Below are 21,285 nucleotides of genomic sequence, written 5' to 3'. Positions count from 1 at the left end.
CTTATTTTGTTAGATTCTGTAGTGGTTGAGAAATACTAGAACAGATAATTGAAAGAATGATACCCAACAGGATCATCTTTTTAAATAAGTACTTACCTCTAGACATTTATAATAAATAAATAAAATATTCCCTATGCATATGTCCAGCAGTGGACGTCCTCTGGCTGATATGATGATGATGATGATGAAATAAAATATTAAAATATAATACAAAGTGAAACTTGTTGTAGCTAGGAAAGCAATTTATTATATTTTAAGTGTAGGCTATATAAATGGTAATACCCCTTTTAGCGTAGTTAGGAAGTGACTACTTAGTTAGCTTAGTTAAGTGGTTACTTAACAACTTTTTAAATAAGGATACTTAAATCCCTTCCAACATAAACTATCTAGTGTTAAGAGCCCTTATTCCTTAGAGCGTTCACCGATTTTGCGAAATAACACTCGATAGATGGCGTTAGCGCTCGGTACGCGAGCGCCGGCAAAGCTAAGCGCGTTTCAACGCAGACAAGAATAATTTTGATACTTTTCAATTTAATTTGCAAGTAAATTTATTTTAACGTTATATTGGCACTCTGTATTTTATTTTATAAGCATGGTAGTAGTCAATAGAGTATATGTGATGAGATAATATATAACCAACGACGAGTAAAAAATAATGATTGTTTACCTCTGTATGTCATGGAATTATTGTGACAAGTTCATCCACGAAGTCAAGTAACTTATTCAAGTCAGTTCACCAAGGAAGTTGAATAATTAAATGTTTTAAAGATAAGGTTATATTAAATAATAATATATACAGGGTGGCCAAAAATAAGTGCATTCCCGTTGCCAGGGAGGTTTAGGGATTATACTGAACTAAGCAACCGCGAACCGCGATGGGACCAACCCCGAAATTGCGAAAAAAAAATTTGGCTGTTTCATACATTTTGTCTAGTCCATTTTCTATGGGAGGGTAATTTTTTTTCCAGCAACCATTTTCTTGCCAGCAGCGGAAAAGCACTTATTTTATGGCCACCCTGTATAATGACAATAAATTCGAGAGTACCTGCAAGTAACAACTACTGAACTCTCTGAAGTTCGATTTTATGTCTAAAACAGAAGTATCTCCGTTTTTAGGGTTCCGTACCCAAAGGGTAAAACGGGACCCTATTACTAAGACTCCGCTGTCCGTCCGTCCGTCCGTCCGTCAATCACCAGGCTGTATCTCACGAATCGAGATAGCTAGACAGTTGAAATTTTCACAGATGATGTATTTCTGTTGCCGCTATAACAACAAATACTAAAACAGAATAAAATAAAGATTTAAGTGGGGCTCCCATACTGTTGTAAACGTGATTTTTGATAGAAGTTAAGCAACGTCGGGCTCGGGCGGGGTCAGTACTTGGATGGGTGACCGTTTTTATAGATAATGGTACGGAACCCTTCGTGTGCGAGTCCGACTCGCACTTGGCCGGTTTTTATTTAGAACGAAGTTGATTTATAAGGTTTACTTGATCCTTGTGGGAAGCAAATGAAGCTTTATTTGTAAGTATGTATGTAAAATAAAATAATATTAATAATCTATCAACCGCATCTAGATCGATAGTGCTCGTCAAGGAAAATCTATTGAGCCCAAACACGATGGAGTTATGATGAGTAGATTAGGAGTTCTGGTGACCAACTCCTGACTCCATCATGAAAACCTGGACTTCATCTAGATTCTAGATCGATGGTGCTTGTCGGGGCAAATCTATTGATCCCAAACACGATGGAGTTATGATGAATAGATTAGGACTTCTGGGGACCAACTCCTGACCCCATCTCGTAATGGAGTCAGGAGTTGGTCACCAGAAGAGTCTCATGACTCTGGACCTCATCTAGATAGATGGTGCTCGTCAGGGCAAATCTAATGAGCCCAATCACGATAGAGTGATAATGAGTAGATTAGGATTTCTGGTGACCAACTCCTGACTCCATCATGAGAACCTGGACTTCATCTAGATCAATGGTGCTCGTCGGGGCAAATCTATTGAGCCCAAACACGATGGAGTTATGATGAGTAGATTAGAACATCTGGTGACCATCTCATGATGGAGTCAGGAGCTGGTCACCAGAAGGGTCTCATGACCCTGGACCTCATCTAGATAGATGGTGCTCGTCGAGGCAAATCGATTGAGCCCAAACACGATGGAGTGATAATGAGTAGATTAGGAGTTCTGGTGACCAACTCCTGACTCCATCATGAGAACCTGGACCTCATCTAGATCGATGGTGTTCGTCAAGGAAAATCTATTGAGCCCAAACAGGATGGAGTTATGATGAGTAGATTAGGAGTTCGGTGACCATTACTGACTCCATCATGAGAACCTGGACTTCATCTAGATCGATGGTGCTCGTCGGGGCAAATCTATTGAGCCCAAATACGATGGAGTTATTATGAGTAGATTAGAACATCTGGTGACCATCTCATGATGGAGTCAGGAGTTGGTCACCAGAAGGGTCTCATGACCCTGGACCTCATCTAGATAGATGGTGCTCGTCGAGGCAAATCGATTGAGCCCAAACACGATGGACTTATGATGAGTAAATTAGGACTTCTGGTGACCATCTCATGATGGAGTCAGAAGTTGGTCACCAGAAGGGTCTCATGACCCTGGACCTTATCTAGATAGATGGTGCTCGTCAGGGCAAATCATTTGAACCCAAACACGATGGAGTGTTAATGAGTAGATTAGGAGTTCTGGTGACCAACTCCTGACTCCATCATGAGAACCTGGACCTCATCTAGATCGATGGTGTTCGTCAAGGAAAATCTATTGAGCCCAAACACGATGGAGTTATGATGAGTAGATTAGGAGTTCGGTGACCATTCCTGACTCCATCATGAGAACCTGGACATCATCCAGGTCGTCCGGGTATAATAAAAATGCAAACCCTAACCAGAATTCAAGTAACGCTGAAAATCTATCACATAAGCGAGAGTCGGTTGTTAAAATTTTTTTTTTTTTTTTTTTTATGAAATACGAGGCAAACGAGCAGACGGATCACCTGATGGTAAGCGATTACCGCCGCCCATGGACACCCGCAACACCAGAAGGGTTGCAAGCGCGTTGCCGGCCTTTAAAAATTAAATATGGTGTAAAAAATGTACACCCTTGGATCAAGATTTTCTAATCATAGTATACAGCACTTCTCGGAACTCTCTCGATGGTTACGAAAGCAACGAACGCCTGACGGTCGAGCACAGGTCCGTCCCCTAAGCGCACTCGGCGGAGACTGAGGAGCGCGCGGTGTCGGTGCAGCGTGATTTATACGTCTTTAAAAAAATATAGATTTACGGCTAGGTAGGTCCTATAGTTATGATTTTTTTTTTATGAGTAGACATAAAGTTACAATTTGATAAAATATTATTTTTGGGGCAAAATATAAGTCCAATTTGCGATAAAAAAATGTAATGTAACCCTGTTTTCACCAAAAAAATGAAGAAAACTCGGAAGGTTTTTTATCAATTTTTTAAAATGAATCTTCGATTTTCAAGCATGTCAGCCCCTCGTACAAGATATGGTGAGTTGAATTGTAATCATTCATGTACCAAATGATTCTTGTTTACTGCAAAATTGAGAACCGAACGACCCTTCTCACTGCAAAATTTGAAAAAGACTCCTAAGAAAACTCATTTATTTTAGGTTCAAAAAGAGAAAATGAAAATTTGAACGTTTTCAGCCCCTAGTTTAAGAAATGATTATTTAAGTACGTTATCAGTTTTTGAATAAATACTAATAGTTACGTCGTAATCTTAAATGAAAAAGGAAGCATTTTGCAAAATACGCTCGTCTGTAGGAGTAAGGACTCTTAAGTCACCATGTAGTAACAAATTTACTATATTTAGTTGAAACAACTCCAAACATGTCTCAAGATACTCCAACCGGGGAAAGAAGAGTTGTATTCGGATTTTAGAATATGGACATGCAATAAATTACGCTTAATTGCATGCACGAGAAGCAATGCGAATCTATTTAATTTTGAGGGTGTATGACACGAATAATAAATCAACTTGAGATTTTGAAACTGAGATTACAGGCTACTTACTAGATACTTCTTATTTCAACAAATAGTACAATTCTTTTTATGTTTATTTAGAATAGCAATACTCTTTGAGGACCTGAGATAAAGAAATATGACTATTCAGACACATTTGTTTATGAATAAATTAATAAAAGGTAGGAAATGAAATACGTACTTATTGGAATAAACGAATACAATATTAGAGAAAAATATGGCATCATAATATCTTAAAACCTTGTCTTACGTATCTTAGACAAGTAACAAGAAAGTATAAGGTATATAGTAACAATTCACATGTCTTCCTTCTTTTATGGAGGCTTTATATTTATATACCATAATATAGGTACATTACTTAGATGCTACTTAGTACTAAAAGAGGGAGTAATAATATTTCTATATTTTCTTTACATAATGGAATTATCATGTCTCACATTGGTTAAGGTAAAGATCATAAGGGCAGGTCTCACCAGTGAATATAATGTTTTATAACGAAGGGATGCTCCAGATAACTAGTCTGCTACTTTTGTTAGATATTTATTAGGTATCTTTACATGTTCAAAATTTTGTACACAGTAAATCTCTGATTCTCAAGTATTTACCTATTAAAATAGCATGATAAGTTCAGACTCTAATTTTATTGTTGATAATTCTCATATTATAGGAGGGAGAATTTGAAACATTGATCTACTTTAAGATTTCTCATGGCAACTTATGTTTAGTTTACCTTTGCTGATATATAGAGATAGGTATCCATGATAGATATATAAAATATATATACATTCTTGCCAAAAATACAAGTGCTTGTTTTTTGGGTAGTTTTTTGAGATATTTGGTTTTAACAAATTATTTAATTCTCTTCTCTAAACATCTACATTGTTAATTATTCAGGACCAAATGCAAATATAATGATAGGATTAAACGAACTTACCTGAAGTGAAGTTCAATCCTGATTATATGAAGCATTTGGTCCTGAATAAAGGGGTACCCCCACCCTCCTCGAGTAACCATGAATTCATGGTTACTTCCCAATCAGTGTATGTATGCTCTAAACTATATGAAGTGTCATCTTGACAGTTGGTGATTTTTTCTTTTATGGCGGCTCTAAATTCGCGTTAAATGGCAAGCGAGCGAGATGTACTACATTGTTAATTATTCAGGACCAAATGCTTCATATAATCAGGATTGAACTTCACTTCAGGTAAGTTCGTTTAATCCTATCATTGATGGCCATTATTTAATAAATTGTTATACCTTCTACGGGGCCATTATTTACCCTTTGAATTAACAAAAACATCACCTTACATGAAAGTGTGAAGGTTACTTTGACAGCGTTCGCAATAACACTTATAGTTACGACACCTTTTGGTGTTCTTGGCGTTAAAAACATTATTAAATTATTATAGCTTTTACGGGGCTTTACCTTCCGGATTTCTAAATTTGAAGGAAAGGAACAGTTATTGAGTAAGTATGAAATTTACTTAATTTTGTAATGTCGCTATTTTTTAGAGAAAAAATAGAACAATTCAAGTCGAATATGCCAATTGTCCAAACCCTGGGCAACCCCGGCATTAAGCCCAGACATTGGGAGAAGATATCCTCAATTGTTGGGTTTCCTATTATCGTGGACGAGGAGTTAACACTGCAGAAGGTGATCGACTTCAATTTAGCGGACTTCATCGACAAGTTCGAAAATATTTCGGAAGCTGCCACTAAAGAAAACAACTTGGAGAGAACATTGGACAAGATGATGAAGGAATGGGCTGACCTTACATTTGAAATCTTACCATACAAGTTAGTGGAATATTTTTAAAACTCTTTTTTAGTTTCAAAAAATCAAATTACTACAATACAACTAGGTATACAATCAATTAAGTAATACGAGGACACTGTATCAGATTCTGATTAAAAATAAAATGAAGAAACATAAACATTTCAGAGAATCCGGAACTTACATATTATCCGGTGTTGACGAAATTCAATTGCTACTGGACGATCATATTGTCAAAACACAGACTATGAAGAACTCACCATACATCAAACCTTTCGAAGAAATCATTCTGTAAGTAATTTTAATAACAAAACTTCCGTGAGACACAGACATATTAACAGGTTCACTGTCCGTGCCCCGTATATGGGTCACGGCAAGCCTCTATTACAAAGCCGTAAGGTTAAGAATTCAGATTGGGACGGTGAACGTGTTAAATATACCTACGTACGGGTACGGACGGAGTGAAACATGCCGAGCGTTTTTAGACTTAAAATACGTGAGTGACCTGGCGGCTTAGCACGGTCGCGTTTTTATCCCTTGTCACCATGCCTGTCACGTTCTAACAAGTATGTAAGTGCGAGAGGGACGCGCATAGTGATAGTCGATAAAAATGGAACCGTGCTGAGCCCGCTGTACGTCTACCACCAGTTTTGGCATTGACATATACGCTCACGTCTACGTAACTTACTTTCTATGCATCTCGCTCGTACTCGCATATTAGTGCAAGCGAGATGTACAGAAAGTAAATTATGTAGACGTGAGCGTTATGTCAATGTAAAAACTGGTGGTAGACGTACTGTTCTTAATATATATAATACATTCTTTAAGCACTTAAATCATTTATTTACACAGATAATAAGTTAGCGTTATATTCTTAATTGTAAAACGCAATATTTAATGTCAAAGTTTACATGGAAATTAATCAATTAAATATTATAAAATTTTAGCGATTGGGAAGGCAAGTTAGTACTTCTACAAGAAATTTTAGACGAATGGTTAAAAGTTCAGGCTACTTGGATGTACTTGGAACCCATATTTTCGTCTCCGGATATTCAACAACAAATTCCTGAGGAAGGGCGTCGATTCAGTGCCGTTGATAAGGTTACTATAAATAAGTCATGTATCTATCAGTTCTCAGTTATCCATTTTGTACTAGTCAGTGCTGGAATCCAGCTCCAATGATTTCTATCAAATTAAAAATATAATATTATTTTATGTTTTATTTAAAGATATATATTAAAATATGATTAAATTAATTAATTAAAGATCATTACAAAACACACACACACACCTTAAATTAAAAAAATATATCTTTAAACAAAGTACGACTCAGAACGACCCAGAACGAGGATCACCACCCACCCCACTACAAAATATAATTGCTAAATTTTATGTTTTAGAGAATTAATTCTTCTGGATTATCACGTACCTATACACGGTGTAACATGAGTAAACCGAATAATTTTAACAGCGTATTCCTGATCATATTTAGAGACAAAAATGTCCTATAAACTTTTTTTTAAAAACGCCTAGTTTCAGAGATAATATTAATTTAAAAATAAACAAGGTTTTGTTGTTACATAATGTAAAAGGATTTTTTGATGGTAATGTTGCTGCTATGGGACGTAGTCTAAATATCCTTATTGATAGATGTCAAAAAGTGACAAGTACCACTTTGCAAAAAGAAGGTATTGCGAAAAAAAAATGTAAAAATCAATTTTAAGTAACAAGTTCACCAATAACATTTATTTTTTATGTACAAATACATTCAAAAAATTGAAAAAAAAACAAAACAAAGGCGAAATTGACCTAAACTCATATTAAATTTTTTCCTTCTTTTGACCTCAGAAATGCGTGGTTAAAATTATTCGGTTTCCTCATGTTACACCGTGTAGAAATCATATCCCCGAAAGAGACATAATAAATTGTTCCCAGTCATTCTGAAAATTTACGTATGTGGTTAAACTCCGTCAAACTTTTCATACGTTTAGTATATGGTTTGACAAAGTTTAGACGCAGACAAATCGGGAAAATCAAACGGGTGCTAAATTTCATCCGTAAGGAATTTCCGCAAGTAACGACGACATTGATACGTGACTTTCGCTTATTATAAGTAAACTAACTAGGCTTTGCTGTTTTCTAACATGTTTGCTGATTTCTTCAATCAATCAATAATTTTATTTCGTCATCATAGGTGTAAATACATTAGTACAGGTGATAGGGTGTTTTTTCAATGCAGCAGCTATGATGTACCTTTACGGCTTACGATATTTAAAATATAGTTAAGTAATACAATTATTTACAATTAAAATATGAGTTACAAACTAGAAAAATAAATTTAAAAATTATAAATGTCAACTGACCTTAACATAATATACCTACCTACAAACTAGTAATAAAAACTTACAATGTTCTCAGTTTAATATTCAATTAAAATTAGGAATAATTAGGTAATAATTTAAATGTCACTATCTCATTACATACTGCTATCACACAAAAAGTCTTGAACATTATAATAACATTTTTCCAAAAGAAATTTGCGCAATAACCTTTTAAATTTCTTAGATGTGGCGAGACATTATGAAGGCTTGCTATACGGAACCTCGAGTCCTGGATGTAATCACGATAGAAAAAATGGTAGACCGACTCAAAAGATCAAATGCCTTGCTTGAATTGGTACAGAAAGGACTGAATGCGTATCTCGAGAAGAAACGGTTGTACTTCCCGCGTTTCTTCTTCCTGTCCAATGACGAGTTGCTGGAAATTCTATCAGAGACGAAAGATCCTATGCGGTAAATTCAATACAAATCTGTCAATAGTATCGGCCATATCTTTCCTGTGCATAATTAGAGCTATGCTATAACTTTCTTGACTGGGGGCCGGTTCTGTTTCAATAATTTGGTAACGACTCAAGGTAAAGGTATCAAAATAAGTTGAAAACCGTAACATGTTCTAAGCAGAATCGGCCTTCTGTAATACTACTTCGCTGCCCCAATATTACTGGGTCCTATGTTTCACTTTTATCGAACTGAAATTTGAACATTGTCATAGTGTCATTAAGTCGAATTTCAATTATATTGAAAATGTAACATAGAACCCTGTAATATTGGGGCAGCGACTTTACAAGAATAATGACTTGAATAGCGGTTTTTATTTACAGAGTTCAACCTCATCTAAAAAAATGTTTCGAGGGAATCGCTAAATTGACGTTCACTAGTGAAATGGTTGTGACGCATATGCGCTCCTCTGAAGGAGAAATTGTGCAACTGGTTATGATCATCAATACCGTTGCTGCTAGAGGACAGGTTTGTTATAGATTATAGGTATGTAATTTATACATTACATTGATTATGGATACATTAGAAAACATACAGAAAGCTTTTCTCCGCTTCCTTTGTAAAAAAACATACACCCCTTTTTATACTCAACCAAGTTTTTACTGGGTATGCTAGGCTTTCACTCCCTAGAGATAAGGCGTAATGTCAACTTAATATATGCTGCATCTCAAATATTAAGAGGAGAGTTGGACTGCTTGGACTTGGTGGCGAAGACAAATACCTTATTTGTTCCCGACAACTACTTAAGTGGTCGTACCCATCGCCTCCTAGCGAATGATACCTCTCACACAACAGCAAACCAGTACTTTTCTATCATCCGCACTCGGATACTTCTCAACAATATCTTAGTTTTTGCACCTGTCTGCGACTTGTTTGCCGACAAACATCATAAACTTTATAGATATTTTATACGTTTTTTTGAATCAACATGCTTAATTAATTATTATCATATTCATTATATAATTTAATTACTAAAGCTTTAATATTACATATTTAATTTTACAGCACATTGGCACCCCTAGCTGGAATGCTGTAGAATTATACCTGAATAAATATCAGTTAAATTGACCGTAATTTAAGAATATCTGCTAACATCTGCTTATCGAAATCTTCCTTATTGGGGTTAAATAAATAATAGAACTTATTTTCTCTAAATTAATGGATCTGTGATATCGACGTAGGTGGAAAAATGGTTACTGGAGTTGGAGAAGTCAATGAAAGTATCTGTACATAACGCGGTGGCGCTCTCCTACAATGACTACATAGCGCGCGCGCGGCAGGAGTGGGTGCTCATTTGGCCGGGCCAAGCTGTAAGTATTTTCCTCATTTTGACTTCAATTATTCAGAACACAGATATAAAATAAGTAACGACGACCCAGAAGTGTAGACAGGTATTTAGATTAACATCATGTGGGTATTGTATATTATATCTTTTAAATCATAATACATTCATTTACTTACATCCAATGCATTGCTGGTAGAACAATTTACCAATATTTGTGTCGTCTTTTGTAAACATCCAAAACGCAGTAACAGATATTTGGGCTCGTTACACCACTGCTGAAAAACATTGCTGACAGGGTCGATGCCGAGTAATCTCTAAGGTGAATGAAGCATTAAGTAGAAATGATTTTTTTAGGTGCAATGCGTAGCAATGACATTTTGGACCTCAGAAGTGACAGATGCAATCCACATCAGTTTATCGGCTATGATGGACTACTGGCACAAGTGTAATTTCCAAATCTCCAAAATAGTAGATTTGGTTCGCGGCGAGCTAAGTCTGCAGAACAGAATTACTCTAGGTTCGTTCATCAGTCATCACTTACACAGGAATTGCCTTACAGCCTGAATCGAACTTTAAGATACGTCAAATATTACGTCTAGATACGATATGGATTAGACATGCCAGTGTCAAAAGTGACGTTTCTTCAAACAAAAACGTTACTTTTGATACTGACATATCTAATCCATATCGTATCTATACGTAATATTTGACGTATATTAAAGTTCGAATTGGGCCGTGGTATATCCACACCAAGTCCTATCTTTAGCAAATTTTTGACGTATCTTAAAGTTCGAATCAGGCCGTAGTCATAATTAGGTCGTGCCACTACACGGCGATCAGAAATTAAGTGAAAAATTATAAAAAAATTGTGTAATGTCACCTGCAATAATATGTTACTCTTTGAAGTCCGTAAAAATATGTGACACGCTCTTATGGCTCTACAAATAAGCTCGTGTCAGATATTTTTTGCGGCCTTCATTGTGTAAATAGTTATTTGTACAACAAGAGATCAAAGTTTGATATTTCTTCGAGTGCTTATTTTGAGTCCCGTGCAAGCGAAAGATTCGAGCGTAGCGAGTGAATCTAATTTAGAATCTTGAGCGTAGTAAGGGACTCAAAAGCGCACGAGATGTAAATAACTTTGATCTCGTATAGTACACAAAATTTTTCATCTTAGCTGTGAGAACATACCTATTAGACAACTTGAAAAATGTAATCCTTCTTCGTCACTTAATACCTATGCACTCATGTTTTCTTAAGATATACAAACAATTAAGTTTAATTACCGCAATCGAACACAAAAACAAAACGTAATGATAAATTTCAGTAAAATAATATGGAACTAACGAACATCAACCGACACTTCAATCTTTTTGTTTTTTTGTAACAAAAAAAATTGTAAGATACGGTCCGAATTCCGGATACGTACTATTCGTCAACTATAGTACAAATTCTTAAAAGTAAAATAATTAATTTTGCGTGATAATCTGTGTATTTTTTGAGTTCATTATTTTAATTGTACAATAAAATACCTTAAATATAGTATTTTTGTCAGTTTTTATCAAATCTTAAACTTTATTTTAATTAAATAATTATTAAGAATTCATAGTCGTACGGAGCTCGTACGTGGTTTGGAACGATGCGTTCTGAAGTTTTTCGGGGGTCTATTATAAACAGTCAGTATACCGTTGAATGTCGTTTGAACTTTTTTCGTCCGTTTCTTTTTGCTAACAGTGTGAAAGGGACAGAGATAATAGAACCCAAGTATTTCGAACTTGTATTAGACCCCGCATGTTGAATTGACATTTGACTATAAATGTCACTTCAATGTCATTTTGTCTCACTCAGTGAGCAAAATCGCATTTTGCTCACTGTTTTTAAGAAGCAAAAACGCTTGTTTGAGCTGCTGAGGTGAAAATATAATTGCAAGTACACATGGTATAATAATATACTCCGCCTGGTACTCCATTCCGAGATTCGCGTATGACCTAACTGACACGGGCCTACGTCATCATGCTGTTTACAGGTTCTCAAACTTTAAAATGTGGGAGAATTTTAACCAACGGTGAAAATTATTTTAACGGCATTCATTTTAAGTTATTCATGTAGAGACATAGTAAAATAAAACAAATCGAATGTATTATATTAAACTTTATTTATCTGTACAAGACAAACGTTTGAAAAACTAATTCACAGTTACACATTAATTACCAAGCTTACGACGTGAAAAGTTTGGAAAACACTGCGACTGCTGACACTGAGCGAGAAGGAAATAACAATTAACACGCGTTCGACAAGGATGACGGTCAGGGCATGAAGTTATCTAGATCCGAATTGTCAAATATGACAGCGCTATCCTGTGTTGCCAGTAATGTAAACAGAATTACCCGAACGTCTGAAATTTCTTTCGTGAATCGGAAGATATTGCTAACGAATAATTAAAAATGACGTGTTATTGTAAAATTTAAGATAAAATACATATAAATGAAAATTATAAAATTATAAAGAAATATTTTAACTTATTAACCATAGGTAAAATGTACCCATGTAACATGATATGTTGAAATAAAGTGGCAATGTTATTGTGACGTAGGCCCGTGTCACTCTGGGAATAGAAGACCATGTTTTATTAGACCATGCAAGTACATAATTTTACTTTATATTTCCGGCCAATTTGCTTCAATTCTAGTCATTAGAAAACAAACAAATAAAAATATGGATTTTATATTTTGTAGTTATTACTAGAATCTATAAGATCCTAATTTTTATTTAATCAGTAAATCACATTGTATTTTAGGAGCCCTTGTGGTACTGGATGTGCACGCTCGTGATGTGCTCATGCTGCTTATCGAATGTAAAGTGCATCATGACAACGATTTCAACTGGCTTTCTCAAATACGGTACTACTGGGAGGTAAGATTAGATTATACCGCGTCGAGGCTCAACGGGTAACCGGCGTAGCAGTTCTAGCCGCGCAGACATTTTTTCGAGTTTTAGTTATGCGATCTAACTCCGATACGATACTGATCCGTCAGTGCCAAAAGTGACCACTTTGCTTGAGGAGATGCCACTTTTGACACTGACAGGTCAGTATCCTATCAGAATCAGCGAATATTTTCGGCGTAGGGTAATTCACCAGTAACTGGCCACCGGTCAGTAACTGGCCACCCTAAACTAAAAATGAATTCTATTCACCTATAATCAGAATTCATTTTAGTTTAAGGTGGCTAGTTATTGAAGGCTGGCCAGTTATGGAAACTATACTAAAATGAATTATGTTTATAGGTATATGGAATAGAATTCATTTTTAGTTTAGGGTGGCCAGTTAATGGCCGGTGGGCAGTTACTGGCGAATTACCCTACCTACAATTTATTTCTAAAAATATATACTAATTTTTTACATGCCTATACCTACCGTCTTTTTATATCGAGTAGGTACCTATACCTACATATGAAAGTTAACAAAGCACTGCACCCTTACTTTTACCGCTTACGTGCCGTACCGTAACTTTCACTACGCTCAACCATAATAAACATTTAACGTTAAGAAACTAATAATGTTTTTATTTCATATTTGAATCCTCAAAAACTCCGATTTTTATTATTATTTATAGGAACAAGAAGAAGATCAAAGTTGGCAAATTGCTACCCGCATGATCAACTCTCAGTTGATGTACGGCTACGAGTACCTCGGAAACGCGGGCCGCTTGGTCGTCACTCCGCTTACCGACAGATGCTTTAGAACTCTCTTTGGCGCTCTACATTTGAATTTAGGTAGGTATAGGGTTGCAGGCGTGGTAGCTGAGTTATTATCATACTTTAGTTGGATGACGCCTATCTCTGTACAGTATGATCGAATAATTTAGGTTAAAGTCAGGTCGTTCAATGACAGATTCAGGCGGTTTTTGTATTTGGTTGGTTAACCAATAAATTTTATAACTAAAGTGTAATTCTATGGAACTTGCTAACTATGTAAACAAAAGTCACTAGTAAATTCATCATTTTTGACAATTTCATTTTTTTTAAATCATTTATTTACATACAATATATATCAATCAATCAATCAAAGCATTTATTTTCAGGCTACTAAGGCCCATAGATACATACCTTACAAACTAACATATATATATACAATAATAAAAAACTTAAATACTAAAAAATCATTTTCGTGACGCAGTTTTCTGTTGCGGCGTCACTTGCTCTGGTGTAGGATTCGGCAGATTCCCACGGAACCGCCGAAATATCACACCCTTCGGCCAGAAGTCCGTGCTCGCGATGGCTTCCAGCAGCGGCCGCGGCACGCGCACCACAAACGAGCTGAAGTGCACGTAATGTCGCGATCGCAGCTGGAACACTTTCAACTCGTAACGGGTCTTCTTGCGAAGATATTCCACCACATCGTCTGCCGTGGCGGAAACATGCAGGCGCGATACGTATAGCGCCGTATTCGGCGTGGCAGCCCTCAGTCCAGATGCAATATCTGGCTCCGCTGTGCCACACTGGCTCTTGCGAGGCGCCTTGCGCGGCCGCCTCTCCTTCGACGCCTGCGGGAAACCTTTTTCGGCGCGGGGTAGCTTCTCATCTCGAGAAGCAGATTCGGGCACCTTCGGTGGTGCCTTTCTTTGTTTTGCAGCAGCAGCGTAATCGAGACCAGGAGTCACTGATACACCAACTGGAGCAGATGACGGTACGACGAGACGCGGCGTGCGGGGTGCGGGGGGCGGGCCGGCGGCGGGGACTGGCGTCATATCGCTCGTTGCTGACCCAGCATTGCACACAATTGCACGCGCATCACTACACGAGCCCAAGTCAGTGGCCTCGTGTGACCTACATACCGAAACAGTGTCACGGAGTGTCACTACCTCAGTACGAAGTTCACAAATGGTGTTATTGGCCACCTCTAACTTAGACTGCACCTCTGCCAAACTTGTCTTCAGGAATGTTATGTCCTTCAGCAGCCTGTGAACGTCGACGTGGTCGAAGGTAACCGGCGGTAACCGGTCCAGCCGCTTCGCAACGAAGGCAGGCACGTCGTCTGGATCGGTCTCCTTGAACAGTTTAATGATGTCCTGGAGACTCTTCACACCCCCATCCCTCCGACGGGATGGCATCTGGTCGATTTTCCCGAGCGACTGGAAAAGCAGCGCCTTGCCACTGCAAATATCGTCTTCACTAAAACTTGATTTGCAGATCTGCCTGATGCTGACTTCGTCCATGGTGTCTACGGCATTCTGTACGAACGCCAGTAACTCGTTCGCTATGAGTTGTTGCGAACCCATTACGAAAACATACGGGGCAGCGACCTAAGTCGCGCCGATCGCGAATAAAAATATTATTCAGTATTGTGCAGTAATGCGCGTCCGATTCCAAGCGCGCACAATTCTGCATATATACAGTGGTACTACTAAACGAAATTAATAACTAGCTTAAATCTAAAATAGGCCCTTGAGGCATTGTACTGTTGTGTATTGTGTTGTATGTTGACGGCATCAATTTCAATATTGATTCGGTTAAATTGTGTTCTAATGTATGGGGAAGACAAACTAATTATAGCCAGCCTTTTATGAATGTAGTATGATACCTTAGGGTATGGTGCTTTATGCACACTAGCGTCCCTTCCCCTCTCCCTGACGCAACCCCCCCTTTTTGCATGAAATATGTCCCGGTTCACAGTTATTTACATATTTTGAGGAAAGTATACATTTTAGGAAAAAAGTGTCAATGAAAGAAATAATCCTTAATAAATTCTTAATAAAAAAGGTCATATCTATTTTTTTATATGATGCACCATATTCATGTATTAGCTTGTTAAAATTCGAAATAACATAGTTTTTACTTAGGATTCGAAACTCATTTATTATACACAATGTAACACGAGGAATCCGAATAATTTTAACAGCGTACTCCTGATCATATTTAGAGACAAAAATGTCCTATAATTTTTTTTGAAACCGGCTAGTTTCAGAGTTAATACCAGTTAAAAAAAAAAACAAGTTTTTATTGTTACATAGTGCAAAACGCCTTTTTGATGGCGATGTTGCTACTATGGGACGTAGTCTAAATATCCTTATTGATAGATGTCAAAAAGTGACAAGTAACACTTTGCAAAAGCTAAGTTTTACGAAAAAAAAAGTAAAAATCCATTTTAACTGACAAGTTTACCAAAAACATTTACTTTTTATGTACAAATATATTCAAAAAAATTAAAAAAGAAAACAAACAAAAAAAAATTTTTTTTGGCGTAATTGACCTAAAGTTATATTACGTTTTTTCCTTCTTTTGACCTCAGAAATAAAATCTTTCGCATTTCTTGAGAACACCTTGTATAATAAGTTAATAAGTGTTATAAAATGAATATAACCTTTTTTATTAAGAATTTAATAAGGGATTATTTCTTCCATTGACACTTTTTTCCTAAAATGTATACATGAGGTCAAAAGAAGGAAAAGATGTAATATGAGTTTAGGTCAATTTCACAAAAAAATATTTATTTAGGTTTATTTTTTTTTTTAATGTATTTGTACATAAAATAAATGCTATTGGTAAACTTGTCACCCAAAATGGATTTTCACTTTTTTTTTCGTAAAACTTAGGTTTTGCAAAGTGTTACTTGTCACTTTTTGACATCTATCAATAAGGATATTTAGACTACGTCCCATAGTAGCAACATCGCCATCAAGAAGGCGTTTTGTACTATGTAACAATAAAAACTTGTTTTTTTTTTAACTGGTATTAACTCTGAAACTAGCCGGATTTCAAAAAAAATATAGGACATTTTTGTCTCTAAATATGATCAGGAGTACGCTGTTAAAATTATTCGTATTCCTCGTGTTACATTGTGTAAAATGAGTAATGATAAATGAGTTTCGAATCCTAAGTAAAAACTATGTTATTTCGAATTTTAACAAGCTAATACATGAATATGGTGCATCATATAAAAAAAATGGATATGACCTTTTTTATTAAGAATTTATTAAGGATTATTTCTTTCATTGACACTTTTTTCCTAAAATGTATACTTTCCTCAAAAAATGTAAAAAACTGTGAAACTGTGAACATATTTCATGCAAAAAGGGGGGGTTGCGTCAGGGGGAGGGGAAGGGACGCTAGTGTGCATAAAGCACCATACCCTAAGGCAGGGGTCTCCAAACTTTTTTACCTGAGGGCCATATTTAGCCTCAGAGTTTTCGCGCGGGCCACCGTCAGCGCCGAGAGGGGGGGAGGGTGTATCTGGTTGCTGCTGTTATAGGGCTGAACCACCTGGAGCCTGGCTCCCGCGGGCCGGATTGGAACGCTGTCGGCGGGCCGGATTGGAACGCTGTCGGCGGGCCGGATTGGAACGCTTCGCGGGCCGGATTTGGCCCGCGGGCCGGGGTTTGGAGAGCCCTGCCCTAAGGTATCATACTACATTCATAAAAGGCTGGCTATAATTAGTTTTTCAAAAAACACAATCTGACCGAATCATATGGCAGTTTGTTTACATAGTTAGCACGTTCTACAGAATGACACTACCCGAAAATGTAAAAAATGATTGTTTACTTTTATTTAAATACCTAAAGATACAGACTATAGCTGTCATCACTTGAATTGTTACTGCAGGTGGTGCACCAGAGGGTCCCGCTGGAACTGGCAAGACAGAAACTACGAAGGACTTGGCAAAGGCGGTCGCGAAACAATGCGTTGTGTTTAATTGTTCAGATGGTTTGGACTATATTGCGTTGGGAAAATTCTTTAAGGTAAAATACATGCCTTCCTTTTGATATACATTAAGTGGTCCAATAAAGCGACAGCGGACTTTATTACAACATTATGTTCCCGCTTCGGCATTGTTTTGATGCAGATCAGTGAGCGTCCCCACATATGGTTGTCAATATATAAAACATAAAATATTATTATAAATACAATATTAACTTTATTGATATTTGCAAGGAATAATAATAATATTTTCTACAAGGCCCTCACGGGACCCGATGTGGACCTGCTCGCGTCGGTGAACTGGTTACGATTCGGGGACCTCTCTCGGAGAAACCGAGGGTTTTGCCTGTGCAATTGCGGACGAAGTGATGATGACGAACAACTATCGGAAATATATCCTGAAGGACGGTACGGTCGACATTTGTCGGGCATGCCGCCGTCCCGGAGAGTCACTCAGGCATATCATTTCCGGGTGTTCTCATCTTGCTAACGGCGAGTACTTGCACAGACATACCTAATCTCGTAGCCAGGATTATTCACCAGCAACTTGCTCTTCTATATGGCCTTGTGGACCGCGAAGTACCGTACTACAAGTACTTACCTGCGCCTGTTCTCGAGAATGGTCGTGCCACGCTCTATTGGGATCGATCTATCATCACTGACAGGACTATTGTAGCCAATAAGCCTGACATAGTGATAATAGATCGATCGCAACGTCGGGCTGTGCTCGTTGACATCACCATCCCCCATGATGAGAATCTCGTGAAGGCCGAGAAGGACAAGTCCAGTAAGTACCTAGACTTGGCTCACGAGATAACCGCCATGTGGGATGTTGATTTGACGATCATTGTCCCGATAGTCGTTTCAGTGAACGGTCTAATAGCGAAGAGTCTCGACCAACATCTTGAGAGACTCTCGCTAGGTGGTTGGATCAAGGGTCAGATGCAGAAGGCGGTGATCTTGGACACGGCGCGGATAGTCCGCCGGTTCCTCTCTCTGCGGCCCTGACCACCGGTAGCTTGGGCCTTGCCCCTCTGCTGGCGGCACCCTAGGTTAGGTTTTTTATAATGTGTTTATATGTATTTTTTATCGTTTTGTAAGTGTTTTTATATTTTACTTTTATATTCATATTATACTTGAGATGAAAAATAAATAAAGAGAATATGATTACAGGGTTTAGCATCTTGCGGTGCCTGGTCATGTTTCGACGAGTTTAACCGAATAGACCTGGAGGTGCTATCCGTGGTGGCACAGCAAATCATGTCTATCCAGCGAGGCATCAACTCGGGCGCCACGGAGATGGTATTCGAAGGCACTCTCGTACAGCTCGATAAGTCTTGCGCAGTTTTCATCACCATGAACCCTGGTTACGCTGGACGATCTGAGCTGCCTGATAACTTAAAGGTTAAAATAGTTTATCTATATTAAGCAATGAATTGTTGATATTATTTATTTATTTTAAACTTTATTTATTGCACAATATAACAAATAAAGTACGAATGGCGGACTTAATGCCTAAAGGCATTCTCTACCAGTTAACCATCAGGCTAAACAAAAACAGTAGTAGGTGCAGGCATTAAACAAAAAACAGCAGAATACTTAAATCAAAAATATAGTGATAAATACTTAATACAAAAAACTATATTTTTTATAATTTACAGGCCTTGTTCCGTTCTGTGGCTATGATGGTACCGGATTATGTATTGATTTCTGAAATTGAACTGTATGCGTTTGGGTATTTAAACGCAAAACCTCTCGCTGTCAAGATTGTAGCAACGTACCGTTTGTGCTCGGAACAGTTGTCTTCTCAAAGTCATTACGATTACGGTAAGCAAGTTTTGGTAACAAAATAATTACCTATTGTAAACTTATTGGCACTTCATCCACTGGTTGGCATCTTGAAATGAGTGTTGTTGACTACTGCTTATCTGTGTCAATCATTGGATAGTATATGTACTCTACCTGTGAATTACCAAGGTATAAAATATATATTTTTTATCAATGATAATGCGTGTCAATTTATATATTTTTTTAATTTGTTTTGGTGTATGTAGGTATGCGTGCCGTGAAGTCAGTGCTGCGTGCGGCGGGCGCGCTGAAGCTGCGCTACCCCGACGAGGTGGAGGACGTCATCCTGCTGCGGTCCATCAAGGACGTTAACCTGCCTAAGTTTCTTGAACACGATGTGCCGTTGTTCATGGTATGTTACTTGTGAATTATCTCATAAAAAACGGGTACAGTAATTTGACAGTATTTTCACTATTTATATATTTTTTAATATTTTCTTATTCTTTTGATTTACAGGGCATCATTGGTGATTTGTTCCCTGGATTACCTTTACCCTTAGCTGATTTGCCACACTTAGTTACCTGCTTAAAGGAAGTTTGCGTTCCTCTTAATTTACAGCCTAATGATTTCTTCGTTGAAAAGGTACGTAAAGAGCTAGTTTTAGTCTTACACTGATCATCAGGAAGATTGAAACTTATCTAGCACAGTTCCCATTGTAAACTTTTTTTTACGGCTATTCTCAAAAAATATATTTACATTTGCTGTGAGGTTGTGACATTTAGACCGCAGACATATTATCTGGGAATGGCCGTCTTCACATTCTTCATGTGAGTACAAAGCGTAAACGCATTCCAGATACATGTACATCTAAGTACCTACATGGTTTTGTTTGCTTACATTATACATCCGAAAACATCAAAACAATATTCTACTACTTATTCTCAGGTTCTTCAGCTATATGAAATGATACTAGTAAGGCACGGCCTTATGTTGGTCGGGTTCCCTTTTTCTGGAAAAACAAAATGTTACCACGCCCTTGGCGCAGCTCTAGGATGTGTGCATGAAAAAGTATGTATCATATCAATGTCGGGGAATATATTAACTCTATTAAATTGATTATTGTCCTTATTTAAATCTGCCTGGTGTTTTTAGGGTTTAATGGGCGAAAATCCAGTAGAGTGGACAGTAATAAATCCGAAATCTATTACAATGGGCCAGTTGTACGGTCAGTTTGATCCTGTCTCGCACGAATGGTCTGACGGTATTCTTGCGGTCAGTTACAGAGCATTTGCAGTTTCTCCTAATGACAACAGGTAATTAGTTCACTCACAGAACTGTGAGAGTCAGTAGTAGGTCTTTTTTAATACTATATGGAAACATTAAATTGTTTTACAGCAATCATTAAGTCATGTCTTTTGATTTCTTCTCGCTTTTCGTTCTACAATACGTATGCCTTTTTTACTAACCCCATAGTAACAATCGTTTTGACGTGTCATAAGGGTATAGTCGCGGACGGTCTAGAACGCAAAATGACTAGTGTAATATTTTGCCTATATCCCGAATCCCGAATTTAGTCTACATCGCGAACAGTCTAGAACGCAAAATGACCACTTTTTTATATCACTGGGGTAGGTTAGGTTCGTTAGTTATCTTCAAATGGCCGAAGGCCAAACAGCACAGAATAGGAGCCCCGCGACAGCGGGGCTCCGTCGACATCGCTAACGTAAAGATAAAACGAGTAGGCATTTTGCGTTCTGGACCGTTCGCGATGTAGACTAAAAGTAATATAGGCAAAATATTACACTAGTCATTTTGCGTTCTAGACCATCCGCGAATAACCCGTCATAAGGTTTGACTCGGTAGTGTAT

The 21,285-nt window shown here is 37.5% G+C and overlaps 1 protein-coding gene and 1 long non-coding RNA gene across 2 annotated transcripts in view; both read left to right on the top strand.

The window, feature by feature from the left end:
• The window catches only part of LOC134790509 (dynein axonemal heavy chain 7-like), a 73,156-nt gene that overhangs the window by 15,748 nt on the left and 36,123 nt on the right, over window positions 1-21,285 (top strand). Inside the window, exons 15-30 of the mRNA XM_063761333.1 lie at window positions 5,551-5,835; window positions 5,981-6,103; window positions 6,760-6,913; window positions 8,378-8,604; window positions 8,973-9,117; window positions 9,831-9,959; window positions 10,289-10,451; window positions 12,732-12,847; window positions 13,549-13,708; window positions 17,534-17,670; window positions 18,803-19,033; window positions 19,291-19,456; window positions 19,684-19,829; window positions 19,934-20,059; window positions 20,363-20,485; window positions 20,570-20,730. Coding sequence (XP_063617403.1) covers window positions 5,551-5,835; window positions 5,981-6,103; window positions 6,760-6,913; window positions 8,378-8,604; window positions 8,973-9,117; window positions 9,831-9,959; window positions 10,289-10,451; window positions 12,732-12,847; window positions 13,549-13,708; window positions 17,534-17,670; window positions 18,803-19,033; window positions 19,291-19,456; window positions 19,684-19,829; window positions 19,934-20,059; window positions 20,363-20,485; window positions 20,570-20,730 — 2,592 coding nt within the window. The remainder of the gene's footprint in view (window positions 1-5,550; window positions 5,836-5,980; window positions 6,104-6,759; window positions 6,914-8,377; window positions 8,605-8,972; window positions 9,118-9,830; window positions 9,960-10,288; window positions 10,452-12,731; window positions 12,848-13,548; window positions 13,709-17,533; window positions 17,671-18,802; window positions 19,034-19,290; window positions 19,457-19,683; window positions 19,830-19,933; window positions 20,060-20,362; window positions 20,486-20,569; window positions 20,731-21,285) is intronic.
• Window positions 902-1,985, top strand: LOC134790514 (uncharacterized). Its single transcript, XR_010144196.1, has 2 exons — window positions 902-1,646; window positions 1,920-1,985. It is a non-coding gene; the product is annotated as an uncharacterized LOC134790514 (long non-coding RNA).

This window comes from Cydia splendana, chromosome 5 (assembly GCF_910591565.1).
Source record: "Cydia splendana chromosome 5, ilCydSple1.2, whole genome shotgun sequence".
NCBI lineage: Eukaryota > Metazoa > Arthropoda > Insecta > Lepidoptera > Tortricidae > Cydia > Cydia splendana.
This window is presented reverse-complemented; position numbering and strand designations above follow the sequence as displayed.